General features: G+C 35.1%; 1 protein-coding gene across 1 annotated transcript in view; it reads right to left on the bottom strand.

The window, feature by feature from the left end:
• Positions 1-2,166: 2,166 nt before the first annotated feature.
• The window catches only part of LOC138702075 (ejaculatory bulb-specific protein 3-like), a 34,910-nt gene continuing 21,989 nt past the window's right edge, over positions 2,167-15,087 (bottom strand). The window contains exon 2 of the mRNA XM_069829616.1: positions 2,167-3,789. Within this exon, the coding sequence (XP_069685717.1) occupies positions 3,605-3,789 (185 nt within the window). The 3' untranslated portion in view covers positions 2,167-3,604. The remainder of the gene's footprint in view (positions 3,790-15,087) is intronic.

The following is a 15,087-nucleotide window of genomic DNA, read 5'->3' as shown; positions in this document are numbered from 1 at the left end:
TTAAGTTCGAAAATCGTGGAGTTGTCTTTTCTATAGACCTACAAGAACATCAGAACAAACGCACCAATCTCGGTCACCTACATACCTTAAGGTCGTAAATACTAATATATAAAATGAAAATTATTGCTTTCCGCCCAATGTTAGTAGTTTCTACGTATTCCCGAAGCCAAATTATGCAGCTCTAAATCCAGTTCATCGAGAAAAGACTCTGTCAGCTAAAGTAAATAATTGCAGTGAAATTAAACAACAAAAATTATCAAAATAACGTTTTATACTATCATTCATTAGACACAGCATGAATTTTAAAACTCTTCGAATTAGTAAGTTGAAAGAGTTTCGACTTACCTTGTTCTATGAAGACATGGCCCAAGTAAATCGCAGGAGATATGTTAGAATATTACGAAAGTTCCTTATATCGTTTCGCGTAGGCTAAATCAACCATAATATGTCCTACAAGATCTGGATCATGCACACACTGATCACGTATTCACTCACAGAACAACACACGAGATGAAACTCATGTGGCGACAGACATTACACACACTGGATATGATAATATGATAGTAGTAATTATTCTCTAAATGTTCTTAAAAGAGTCCAATGCGATATTCCAACCCAGCGACAAATATTACATCTACTACGCCTGGCTTTTGTTCCACCAAATTCAACATTTCTTTCTCCCTGTTAACCTATTTCATTTTGTATTTTATTACTATGGTTACGAAAACCAGTAAGTTAAAATCGTGTCGAGATATTCGTGGTTCAAACACTTGGGCACATTCTAATATACACACGCAATAAATAATTTTCACAAGAAACTAAATTGCACTGGCTTAAAAATCAGATTAACTTCCATCCCCCGGATGTGAACACACGCTCAGCAGCCTGTCTGCTGTCTGCCTTAGTACTGCTCGCTTAGAATACAGACTGAAGGGACAGGGTTGCCAGATGCCTCATATCACCGGATAACGATACGTGTTAATTTTTTATTTAATTTGCAAGAAAACCGTTCATTTTATTGAAAAACTATAAAGGGACAAAACATTCCTTAAAAGTTTCTCTAATTATAAGAGTAAAAATCAGAATTGTACTGATAGTACTTATCGAGTGAAACAGTGTTAATGTTTAAGTGATTTTTTTTTCTCCGTAAATATTCATTTTGGACTAATATTGTATTAGAAACTTTTGTTATTAGAAATGCCGATTAAATGAGTCCGGGGTCCAGCACCGATAGTTACCCAGGATTTGCTCATATTGGTTGAGGGAAAACCCCGGAAAAAACCTCAACCAGGTAACTTGCCCCGACCGGGATTCGAACGCGGGCCAACTGGTTTCGCGGCCAGACGCGCTGACCGTTACTCCACAGGTGTGGACTTGGTTGTCTCATGAGTGATATCGTATTGGTGTCACATGAGGTTCAAACGTGTCTCCGGACAGATGGTTAAACAATAATTTCACGAGAGGACCTCTGTACCCTGGAATGTTTCACAAGTCCTCAGAAAAAAATATAGGCCCTACATTTCTCTCGGGAATACTAATAAAATCTTCTATACTAATGTATGGATGGATGGATGGATGGATGGATGTGGATAGACAGACAGACAGACAGACAGACAGACAGATAGACAGGTAGGTAGGTAGACAGACAGACAGACAGACAGACACAGACAGACAGACAGACAGACAGACAGACAGACAGACAGACAGACAGACAGACAGACAGACAGACAGACAGATAGATAGATAGATAGATAGATAGATAGATAGATAGATAGATAGATAGATAGATAGATAGATAGATAGATAGATAGATAGATAGATAGATAGATAGATAGATAGATAGATAGATAGATAGATAGATAGATAGATAGAAATCAATGAAATCTCTGTTCTTCCATTCATTTCTCTTAAGTAATTGCACCAGCTCAGAAATCGGAATAAAGTTCTGAAACCAGCAATCCTTTCAGGTGGCTTAGTCTATTGTTGCAGTTTGACTGCTAGTTTTATGCCAGAAATCTCGATGTTAAATAAATATCATTCTGGGTACACAGAATATAATAAGATTATAATACATACATTATCAATCGTAGTAGTAGTAGTAATAATAATAATAATAATAATAATAATAATAATAATAATAATAATAATAATAATAATAATAATAACTTATTTAGAAGTGTTTTATTTCAGAAGAATTTTGTACATAATTCAGTACAGTTATGCTTTTAACAGATCAACATATTATCAATGTAGCTTGGATGTCAAACACAATGAAGACATGAAAATGAGTGGAAGTAGTATTTAAAATAGTATATTTGATCAGTCCTCAATACCTCGATTCATTGGCTAGAACCAATGGCCAGCAGTCTTTGTTCTGTTAATTTATTTGTCCGATTATTATAAGACAAATTTAAAATCATCACTCTTATTAGTCTAAATGAGATTTATTACTGAACGTCAGTTATTATTTCTATAACAAAGAGTCCCAATGGACTAAACGACTCGGTAAATAGAAACACCGTTTTGCTTTAATTATTCTTAGTATATTAAGAAGAAATACCCTTATGTTCAAAGTTCTCTGACAGCTGAAAGTCGAAATAAAATCAATTTACGAAACAGCCAATCATATTCTTCTCTTGAAAACGATTTTAATGAGATGAATGCGTTCATATGAAAAGTTAGATTTAGTAGACTTTTGAGTACGGCGAAGTTACTCATATTTTTAAATCAAACTTGAGATATATAATCTTAAAACATAAGACATACATTTTTAAACATAGGTCTACATATTACGGCCAATTTCTGAAAGCATCGGGTTCGGTAAAGGCCCATTCACAATGAAAACTTTAGCGTTAACTTGAGAATGTAAACGTCACAGTAAAATCAAAAAGTCATACATCATTCACTACGGGAACATAAACCTAACTACAAAGATACTTGGTAACCATGGAAACATAACAACGACGTCATTTCATAGGCTATTCTATTGTATACTTCAGCGCTCCACGATTGTGTATTGTTTCCAAATCATGCAAGCACAAACTTGAAAGTTTGGAGTTTGCAAGCGTTTATGTTACTTTTACTCTATGTTTAATTTTAATTGTGAATGAGCTTTTACTCAGTTACATTTTTAACGTAATATACTAACAATAGTACGTTTTCTTGTGATTTCCATTTTATAACAACTTGCAAAATTATATCCCAGTTTATGTTGCAAAGATATGACATTTTAAATTAAATATCAAAAGTGGATAAAGAAATATCTAGTAGTTAGACAAGGGATATTAGCGCTGCTGAAAAGATGTGCCAACGTCAAAACAATGTCTTTTTTTTAGCTTCAAAGTGTACCATCCCATTTCAGAAAGTAAAGAAATTTGGAAGGAGTTAAATACCAAAAAAAAGAGGACTTTGTGAAGACTTCCTCTTTATATGGCTTTAGCATATGTGTTTGCCGTGATTTGATTATTTTTATTTTATAGACGAATCGTCTCAATAAACATTATTCAGGTTCAACTTCTCATCGACTTTGTAAATGACTGGTTCACATTTTTGTCCCCCCAATTTACTGTGTCATTAACTCTTGACTGCACAATCATCAAAGCTTTCAGGACTTCTTGACCAGTGCTTCATATCGCTTCTTGTACTCTCCCGCCGGGTCGTATTTGGCGACGAGTCTCTCCCAGTCTTTGGTTCGCTCCTTCATCAGATGCTTAATCACTTTCTCTGAAGTAGTCTTTTGTTTCTCGTTGCATTTCTCGCAGCCTGTCTGCAGAGCATCAGGTAGGGTTTCTGAAACAGAAAACAGTGATCAGTTCAAGCGAATTGGTTATTAAAATTGTGTGTGTGTATTATATATATATATATATATACACACACAACCAAAAACCAGAAACTAAACACACTAGAACAATACGAAATATACAGACACACAAAAACACATCCAAATGAAATTCTCAACACACAACTCAATTTCAGAACACACACACTCTATGACTCCACATTACACTACACAAACACACCCCCACAGGAAACAAAACAAAAGGCGCCAAGACCAGCAACAACCAGTTCTGAAGATGGCCACTAGCAGGCCGAAACATGTTAACAAGGTAACATAAAATTTAACACGTGAAAGACACATAATACGTTTTCCGAAGTGATTAGTCTTAAAAATTGTGTAATCAAGATTTATAACCAATATGTCTGAAAATACTAAAGCTATGCGCTTGTAGTTTCTGGATACATAATAACAACATATTACAAATAATAAATGAGTGCAGTTTACAGTTTCTTGGCAACAGAAAATCTACTTGATATTAATTTTCTTTCATGCAGGCTAACTTGCATGAAGTTTATTTTCAATTATGACAAATTCTGGCATGATTATCCATACAAATACAATCACCGTGCATTAAATTCTTCCCATTTATTTGTATATGCATGTGGAAATTTCATAGGCGTAATATTTTCAGAGATAAATGCACCAAAGTATAAAAAAAAAAAATTTTGAGAAACAAGTATGCTACTTTATAACTTGGAGTCATATTTAAAGATCCTTGGCACGCTGTCTTTTAAAAATACAACCAGGAGCATTTAAAAATGGCGGAACAAAAACAACCCATATATAACACCGTTCAGAATTTAATGGAGAATCTTATTTTATTAAAATTTGAGAAACAATGTTTTTGCCGATTTTGAACCGAACGTATAACATCTAAATTTGAGTATTAGGTTTTTAAAAAAGAAGTAAAAGTCGGCCCAAATTTGTTAATTAGCCCCCATGTGTAACTATTTACAAAAATTGATATAACTCAATCAGTTTTCTTTTAATATTTGAGAAATTCTTTTACCATTAGATTCACAAGAAGATTTACTACAAAATGGCTTCACTCGGTTTTTAATATGCTTTCCAGGAACATTGTAACTGATTTTATAATATCATGGGTTTCAGTTTTTGAGTCCACTTCCTTGTATATTATTATTTTCATATTCAATTTAAACATCAAAATTCTAATGAAGCCACATCTTTTTAAATAGTCTGTTTAAGATCTGTATAAAATTTTAGCTTTCTGCTACCTATAATTTCTGAGTTATATCAATTTATGTAGAGCATGGTGACCAAAAAATCAATTTACGGATAAACACATTTAAACATTCACTTTGTATAGACTTTCACTTGAAGGGCCAGGCAATGATTACTATATTTACTACCTTTTTCTATATTTTCTGCCTCATTTTTTGAACAGTTGCTCACAGTTTTCATATTATTTACAAGTCTAGCCTTCTGTTTGCTAATCCTGCCCACGATTTGTAACTTACTTACTTACTGGCTTTTAAGGAACCCGGAGGTTCATTGCCGCCATCACATAAGCCCGCCATTGGTCCCTATCCTGAGCATGATTAATCAATTCTCTATCATCATATCCCACCTCCCTCAAATCCATTTTAATATTATCTTCCCATCTACGTCTCGGCCTCCCTAAAGATCTTTTTCCCTCCGGCCTCCCAACTAACACTCTATATGCATTTCTGGATTCGCCCATACGTGTTACATGTCCTGCCCATCTCAAACGTCTGGATTTAATGTTTCTAATTAGGCTATGTCAAGTGAAGAATACAATGCGTGCAGTTCTGTGTTGTGTAACTTTCTCCATTCTCCTGTATCTTCATCCCTCTTAGCCCCAAATATTTTCCTAAGCACCTTATTCTCAAACACCCTTAACCTATGTTCCTCTCTCAAAGTGAGAGTCCAAGTTTCACAACCATAAAGAACCGGTAATATAACTGTTTTATAAATTTTAACTTTCACATTTTTTGAGAGCAGACTGGATGATAAAAGCTTCTCAACCGAATAATAACAGGATTTCCCATATTTATTCTGTGTTTAATTTCCTCCCGAGTATCATTTATATTTCTTACTGTTGCTCCAAGATATTTGAACTTCTCCACCTCTTCAAAAGATAAATTTCCAATTTTTATATTTCCATTTCGTACAATATTCTCGTCACGAGACATAATCATATACTTTGTCTTTTCGGGATTTACTTCCAAACCTATCTTATGATTTGTAAGTAACTACATAATGATACAAATGCATTATAAAACACTAAACTAAACTAACTACAGAAACAAAATATCAGCCTAGAGATAATTTTTAATGGTTCCGAGCTCTTTCTGTTATTTATCCTATTTTCGTATAGAAGTTCTCTCCAAACAGGTTACGCATAAGATTCTCTTCTGTATGAGTTAATATTTACAGTCGAGATGCAGTTGTTTCTCAGTACCGTTGACCTGCTTATTACAACGAGTAAAATTTCTCATTTCTGCACACAGACATCTTTGCTTTCAGGTGAAGCAACACTCAGTCGAGTCTTGAACCAGGAACCTCGGAAGCGTGGCATTAACTCCTTTCCCTGGAGACTTTTTTCTCGTCGAGATGTTCTATTGAAACTTTCACCATTTCGCGACCGCAAAACAGAAAGTTTATAGCGGCATTTGTTTAGTAAATCAATTTAAAACAAAAGACTGTAGTTACGTGTGATTGTTATAAACTCCACAATATTCCAACGGGTAAATAATATCTTTCTTAAATATATTGGCATACAATTTAAAATTAGGTTGTAGACTAGTAATTTAAAATAAAATATAAGTTAAAACAAGGCTTCCTTAAAAGTTAATTCCACATAGTTATAACTTCAACCGTGAAACGTTAATGCGCTAGATATTCAAGAAATCTGGTCACATTTTCTATTAATACGATAATGTCATTAGGTCTTGGTGACTGAAATTACGACGGATGTAAAACCAACACAAAGGGAAAACAAATGAATGTGATAACTAAGGAGCGGATTCCTATGCAATCAAATATTTTTTGCGTGTGATAAAACACAATTAACAAAGTTAAAAATTCCGAACATGAAGTTTCAAGTTTAAAACCCGAATTTTATTTCACATAAAAACACATATTTTCACAAAAAATTATGTAAATACATATTTTCAGGAAATCTATTATAAACACATAAATCTTGGACTTTTTTTAATTAAATATTTTTTTACAGGAACTTTTAAACATTTTAAAACTAAATCAATTATGTCACTTAGAAGCACGTTATCTTTTTAAGAATTCTTGGTTGCTTCGTGTTTCTAAGCGCTGTGTGGTGTATCCGTGATCCATTTTTGTAATAGTATCCCCACAAGTTCTGAGAACTGCTAGGCAGCATATCAGTGTTATTATTAGAGAATAAATTAACATGGACAAGAAGGAGAGATCTTGCAACACATAATTAGGAATGTTTATTGTTGCTGAAGATGATTTCATTTCACGCTTTGTTTGTGAAACACAACAGATAAGAGCTGGATATGAACATTATTTAATTTAAACAAATCTCTCGCCTCTCGCTCATGTCTATCAAGTAAGGCAATACGTCTTGTTGTGATTCCCTGTTATCGGGCTTCGTCAATCGATATCCTTCAAAATATACTGAAAGATGGTTGTTTAAAAAACGATTTGGCTTTCCTATTAGCAAATCTAAGCTTTTTGTGTGACTCCATAAAAAAATTCGAAACATCCAAAAACCTGCTGTGGGAGGTGCGTGCCGTGAAAATTAAACTAGGCTCGCTACCAGGTTCAGAAATACAAGTACTAAGGAACAAATTCCAGAATGTGTTTGGGAAAAACTGTTGATATAAAAAATGTGTAAAGTTGCTCAAGTATTGGAGGGTTTGCCTGTAGGTGAAATTGACGGTGTTTGTGTTTGTGACATTCCTCTCTTTAAATATGCACGTCTGACGTCCTGTGATGTGGAAAGATCGTTTTCATAGTATAAGTCGTTGTTCAGAGATAATCGGCATGCATTTGTGATGGAGAATTTGGAGATGACCTTTGTTGTTCGCTGCAATTCTCGGCCAACTACTAGCACTCAAGTGTGGTTGGTGAGTACCTAGTAACATTTTCTTTTCCAAGCTAAGTAAGGTATTTTTGTCATATTAAAAAATATATTTTTTTTATTTTTAGCAAATATTTTCATACTTTTTAGAACATAAAAAATAAATATATTTAAATTTTTAGCACGTAAAAATCCGCTCCATACTAATAACATACTTAGTATCCATGATCAATTTCAAACAAATCGGATCAATTTTGTGGATTTTGAAATATTCACTTCTGCCTCCCCTTAAACGTTAATTCAACATAGTTACAACTTCAACCGTGAAACGTTAATGCGCTAGATATTCAAGAAATCTGGTCACATTTTCTGTTAATGCGATAATGTCATTAGGTCTTGGTGACTGAAATTACGACGGGTGTAAAAGCAACAAAAAAGGGAAAACAAATGAATGTGATAACATAATTAATTCATTATATCCTATCAGGTAATCAACCCAAGCGGGAATTGAACCCATGCCAGAGAGCAGCTACGGTTCTGCAGGCAAACGCGCCTACTCTAATAGGTAATTTACAGGTCGGAATAAAGGCTGAAACCTTTCTTGTGGTTCTGATTTCATAAATTTCCTGACAATACCACAAAAAGCCACGAAGATCCTTATATAGCGTCGTTCGCTCAAGGTTTTTCTTGTAATTATTTCCACTCAGCCTTGATTTGGATGTTAATCTAGCCTCGAGCAGAATTCCATGAGGCCAGATTGCTTCGGCAATACTAATAAGCAAAGACAATGACGCCACGCGAAGGCCACAGATGGTTGACTTGCTGTGAGATGTTGAACCTGGTTCTTACTCCTATGTCGTTAGCCGAAGATCTACACACCACATTTGTAGTGCATTGCTTTCCACTGTGGAGGCCCGGGTTTAAATAACTCAATGTTACAGTGAATGAAGACGGTATTTGATGCTAGGTTTTTACGGGGTATTCCAGATTTTCCTGCTCGAATTCAACCAATAATACATAAAATTATCTTTCTATTGTTACGGGGACACTCAACTATATTTTGGAACTTTTCTCCTATTTGACCAATCTTTTTCAAATTTGGAGAAAAAGGTTAATATACACATGGAAAGTAACATACAAAATCTCAGCTCATTCGATCCAATACTTTTTAAAATAAAATATATTTCAATTTTTAATCAATCATTAATTGAAATATCACTTTTAATTATCATTTTTTATTTTTTGGCTTTGTGCATTTGACTGCGACTTCTCAATTAATAGGGGAAGAATTCTCTGTATTGATTTAGTTCTGTCACGTGAATTAGTATAGAAATTTAATTTTTCATTTCTATGTCACTTTTTCTCCAATTTTTAAGTTTAGTGACCCCTTAATGGCAATATCAATGCCAATGAGAAAATGGGACAAAACATTTAAAAGGTACGCGAAAATGCGTCCTTGGAAGAGAATTTCGAACTGAGAAAAATAGAATATGTGAGCTCCAACACTGTTAGCCACTTGTCTCACTCCGAGTTTCATCGTTTTGATAAAGAAACTTGAGAACATTTTGAAGGAGAAAACTGAAAATGGACGTAATTAACAGCTATCACATGAAGAGGATAGAAGTATGCCAGGACAGCAACAGATGTGGATCGCCAAAGATGTTAAAAGCCTCAAATTTTATGGGACAGAAATTCATATAGAGTGTTAGTTGGAAGACTAGAGGAAAAAATAACTTTGGGCAAACCGAGATGTATTCATTCATTATTAGTGTTCTGCCCAAAGGTAGATCCAGAATTCTCCAGTCTTTCCTATTTTCTGGCTTCCTCTTTGTCTCTGCATATGATCCATATATCTTAATGTCGTCTATCATCTGATATCTTCTTCTGCCTCGAACTCTTCTCCCGTTCACCATTCCTTCCAGAGCATCCTTCAGTAGGCAGTTTCTTCTCAACCAGTGACCCAGTCAATTCCTTTTCCTTTTTCTGATCAGTTTCAGCATCATTCTTCCTTCATTCACTTTTTCCAACACAGCTTCGTTTTTTAATCTGTTTGTCCATTTCACACGCTCCATCCTTCTCCATATCCACATTTCAAATGCTTCTATACGCTTCTCTTCACTTCGTCGTAATGTCCATGTTTCTGTCCCATACAATGCCACACTCCACACAAAGCACTTAACTAGTCTCTTCCTTAGTTCTTTCTCCAGAGGTTCGTAGAACATGCTCCTTTTTCTTTAAAAGCTTCCTTTACCATTGCTATCCTCCTTTTGACTTCCTGGCAGCAGCTCATGTTATTGCTTATAGTACTCCCCAAGTATTTGAAGCTGTGCACTTGTTCTACTGCCTCATTTAGAACTCGCAAGTTTACCTTCTTTACTTTTCTTCCTATGACCATGGTCTTCGTCTTGTTTGCATTTATCTTCATCCCATACTGCTAACAGCTGTCATTTAGCTCCAGTAGTCTATCCTTTAGTATCATCTCCTCTTCTGCTAACAACGCCATGTCATCAGCAAATCTTATACAATTTATTCTTCTTCCTCCGTACTACAACTCCTCCCATGTTATCAAAACAGTTCTTCACTAAATCCTCCAAGTATATGTTGAACAGGGTAGATGATAAAGGGCACCCTTGTCGTACTCCTCTCCCTATTTCACTTCCTTCTGATATTTCTTCTCCTATCCTGACTTTCTGAGACGTAGATGGGATGATAATAACAATATGGATTTGAGGGAAGGTGGGACATGATGGTAGGGACTTGATTAATCTTGCTCAGGATAGGGCCATGGTGGCAATGAATCTACGGGTTCTTTAAAAGCCATTTGCAAGTAACTTCTTTTTACGGTACATCATAGAAATTGTCAATCTCATTGTCCTCAAAAGTGGTTTTTACATTAACGTTCTAGTACCTATTGTACTAAGATCCTCAACTGACTGGAATATAGAGTGGAGTATAAATTATTTCATTGGTCAGGTGTAATGAAGATGTGTAGGGGAGTAGTGGGTACAGTGAGACACAAAATATTAAGACATATGTATGCAAGTGATAATTGAAGTATTTTTAAAATCAAGTGCAATAGAAATAGACATTAAAACATGGAGTATAATAATACATAAACAAAAATGTTAATAGATAAAGGATATAATATACAATACGTGTTTCTCAAAAAAATGCAAATGTCTCACTGTTCCCATTCAGGAGGGTACAGTGAGACACCACAGTGTCTATTAACGGACATTGAAATGATTTACATTTATTTCAAAAGAAAACAAAAACTTGCTGTCTCTTTATCTTGACATGTTCTGTAGAATTATTTATAATCATTTTGATGTCTGACTTCCAAACCATTGAAACATCTGGAACATTTGCAAAAGTGAATTTTCCATGATATTTCAAACTTTTGCGAAAAAATGAAATGAATTTTTGGTGACAACAAAGCTTATAATTATAAGAATTTAATGTAATTCTTTATTATTTTTTAACATTTTCTTAAATTTTGTGAATAATTTATTATTTATGAAACCATTAATATGTAATGTATCCATTATTTTAAGCTATAATTCCTAAATTGGTTACTAGTATGTTCATTTTTAATGTTAGTTACTGGTAAATGTAATATAATTACAGTTTGTTTTTGCAAATCATTGGTACATGGGAACAATGAGACGTCTCAGTGTACCCTTCAATGGCATGTCTCACTGTTCCCTTTACGCATAGTTCATTTAAAAATGACGCCATCACTTCAAAATTAAAACAAGAAAGACGAAACTTTGCCAAACATAATCTCAAATACCATAGTATTAGGTAACAAAACATTCATATTTATATCTCATTTGTATATCCAATATAACCTTCATTAAACACAAGCCAAAATTTTACTTCTAGAGTGAAAAATTACGAATTATTTTTTCATCACTCACCTTTATAACTACAATCAAATCGAGTATGAAAATACTGTTACTTTAGTAGTATTAGTAGTATTAGTAGTATTTATTTATTTAACCTGGTAGAGATAAGGCCGTCAGGCCTTCTCTGCCCCTCTACCAGGAGATTCCAACTACAATATCAACAATAAAATTACAATTAGTATTAAATTTACATTTACAATTACAAATAATATTACAGTTAGTATTAAATTTACAATTACAATAAAATCAAAGTACGAAAAGATTACCTGAATAATTAAAACTAGATAATTTATCATAGAGAAACAAAGAATATTTTATATTTACTGAATTACAAATTAAATCTAGAATAACAAAATTGTATAGTGATGAAATTACTGAATATTGAAATATTTTGTGATAGATTAAAGAAACTATTTACAAGTAATCAATTACTGACCAAGTGCCTAGTAAGTTTTCGTTTGAATTCAATTTTATTTCGACAGTCCCTGATGCTAGCAGGTAGCGAATTCCAGAGTCTTGGCAGGGCTATTGTGAAAGAAGATGAGTATGAGGAGGTGCGATGGGATGGTATTGTTAGTATTGTTTCATGACGAGAGCGTGTGTTCAGATTATGGTGGGAAGAAAGGTAAGTGAAGCGAGACGACAGGTACGAAGGAATAGAAGAGTTCAAGATTTCGAAGAGAAAGAGAAGTGAATGTACTTTACTCATGCAACATACAACTCCACTGTTACCAACATCTCAACATCAAAATTTACCATCTAATAAAAAATGTCTCACTGTTCTCCCTTTCTTACTGTACCCACTTCTCCCCTATATCCATTAAAACCTTGATATTTGATTTTTTCCGCATATTTGAAGGACTAACGGGAGTCGATTCCGTGAACTATGTGGGTGTGTTGGAACAGCTGTTATTCCGGCCCTCATCTGCACAGACTGACCGAGTTGGGATGTCATTGTGCAGTGAAAGTGAGCCAGAGGCGCTCAAGGCAGGACGTTCACCCACGAAACCACTCGCACTTTCCCAGAATCCGGGACACCAATCAGTCGTGCAGCTTTGGGCCAAGTCCAGCTCATGAGTTTCTGCATATTAATGCCGCGACAGAGTTTCGTAAGACATTTCTTAACAGCTTCGTAGCCATGTACCACACTAACTGTACTGTACATGTTGATTAGCTAGGTTTTTGACAAAAAATACGTCTTTCCCCACCGAATACCCACAATAGAATGCAAATGCTATTAGTAATTAGGCCTCTATGTGGATGACGTGAATATGTTAGGAGAAAATCCACAAACGATTAGGGAAAACACGGAAATTTTACTTGAAGCAAGTACAGCGATCGGTTTGGAAGTAAATCCCGAAAAGACAAAGTACATGATTATGTCTCGTGACCAGAATATTGTACGAAATGGAAATATAAAAATTGGAGATTTATGCTTCCAAGAGGTGGAAAAATTCAAATATCTTGGAGCAACATTACCAAATATAAATGACACTCGGGAGGAAATTAAACGCAGAATAAATTATGGGAAATGCCTGTTATTATTCGGTTGAGAAGCTTTTATCATCTAGTCTGCTGTCAAAAAATCTGAAAGTTAGAATTTATAAAACAGTTATATTACCGGTTGTTCTGTATGGTTGTGAAACTTGGACTCTCACTCTGAGAGAGGAACATAGGTTAAAGGTGTTTGAGAATAAGGTGCTTAGGAAAATATTTGGGGCTAAGAGGGATGAAGTTACAGGAGAATGGAGAAAGTTACACAACACAGAACTGCACGCATTGTATTCTTCACCTGACATAATTAGGAACATTAAATCCAGACGTTTGAGATGGGCAGGGCATGTAGGACGTATGGGCGAATCCAGGAATGCATATAGAGTGTTAGTTGGGAGACCGGAGGGAAAAAGACCTTTGGGGAGGCCGAGACGTAGATGGGAGGATAACATTAAAATGGATTTGAGGGTGGTGGGATATGATGATAGGGACTGGATTAATCTTGCACAGGATAGGGACCGATGGCGGGCTTATGTGAGGGCGGCAATGAATCTTCGGGTTCCTTAAAAGCCATTTGTAAGTAAGTAATTAGTAATTAGGCCATTAACCAAAGCAATTTGTGTGACCACGTACAATGACATCACCTTCTCTCGCGCCGAATTTACGTATATTAGCCTCTCTCAGTAATATACAATCACGAAGCTTGAGTTCTGAGGGTGCTAGGAACAATAGACTGTGTCGGTACTATTTCGCATTGTCTGTAATGAGGCGATATTAGCGACCCTAATGGTTAGCAACTATTTATGGATGCATATTTACTACGTATTGAGCTTCGTGACTGTATATACTAGTATATTATTTAATGTACCGAAGTACATATGATATTTCCATGCAGATATTCTGCGTCATCATACGATAAAAGAGTAATGGAAAGGAGAAAAATTCTCTCCGGCGCCGGGATCTGAACCCGGGTTTTCAGCTCTACGTGCTGATGCTTTATCCACTAAGCCACACCGGATACCCACCCCGGCGTCGGACAGAATCGTCTCAGTTTAAGTTCCAACTCTTGGGTTCCCTCTATTGGCCGCCCTCTGCCAATAATAATAACATACCAAGAAATTGCACCGTTTAAATCATATCCTATATCATTTTGACATTTCTAAACCTTACAGTCATTTTAGAAGAACAAACTGAAATTCTCCGGATCCTGTACAAAGAAACATATTATGAGGATTATTACAAACACAATCTCGTATATTCTGAAAATTAAAATTAGTTTATAAGAAAGCTGAAAGTTTTACGATATTTGTACCATCGTAAACTTCAAAAGTCTTTTAACTCTCAACACAAAAAGTGCTAATAAAAATGAGTCTGCAATCTCAAATATAGTGTCACCTCTCTGCTTTTAAATATTCCTGTTGCGGTTATTTATTTACCACTTGTGCGATGGAAATAACATTACGACTGGGTAGTCAGAAACGATGTGGTTGTGGATTGTCCTCAAGGACAGCATAACGGCTTGTCGACGTCCTTGTTCAAGTACAAGTCTCCCAAGAAACAGAAAAGAAAGTTCTCATAAACGACGCATTAAAATTTATATAAATTTGTTAATTAATTTTTGGTGCAACAAATCTTCAGTGTTTAGCAAAATACTGCCCACCACCACGCTGACATAAATTTAAATATGTCATTGAACATAGGCCTGAAAGTTTAACAGACTAGGCGGAGCTTCTTCCCCGGACTCATCATTTCCCTATCTGGTGATATTCCATGGCCCCCGTGTTCACCCGATTTCACAGCTT

This window comes from Periplaneta americana, chromosome 6 (genome assembly GCF_040183065.1).
Source record: "Periplaneta americana isolate PAMFEO1 chromosome 6, P.americana_PAMFEO1_priV1, whole genome shotgun sequence".
NCBI lineage: Eukaryota > Metazoa > Arthropoda > Insecta > Blattodea > Blattidae > Periplaneta > Periplaneta americana.
This window is presented reverse-complemented; position numbering and strand designations above follow the sequence as displayed.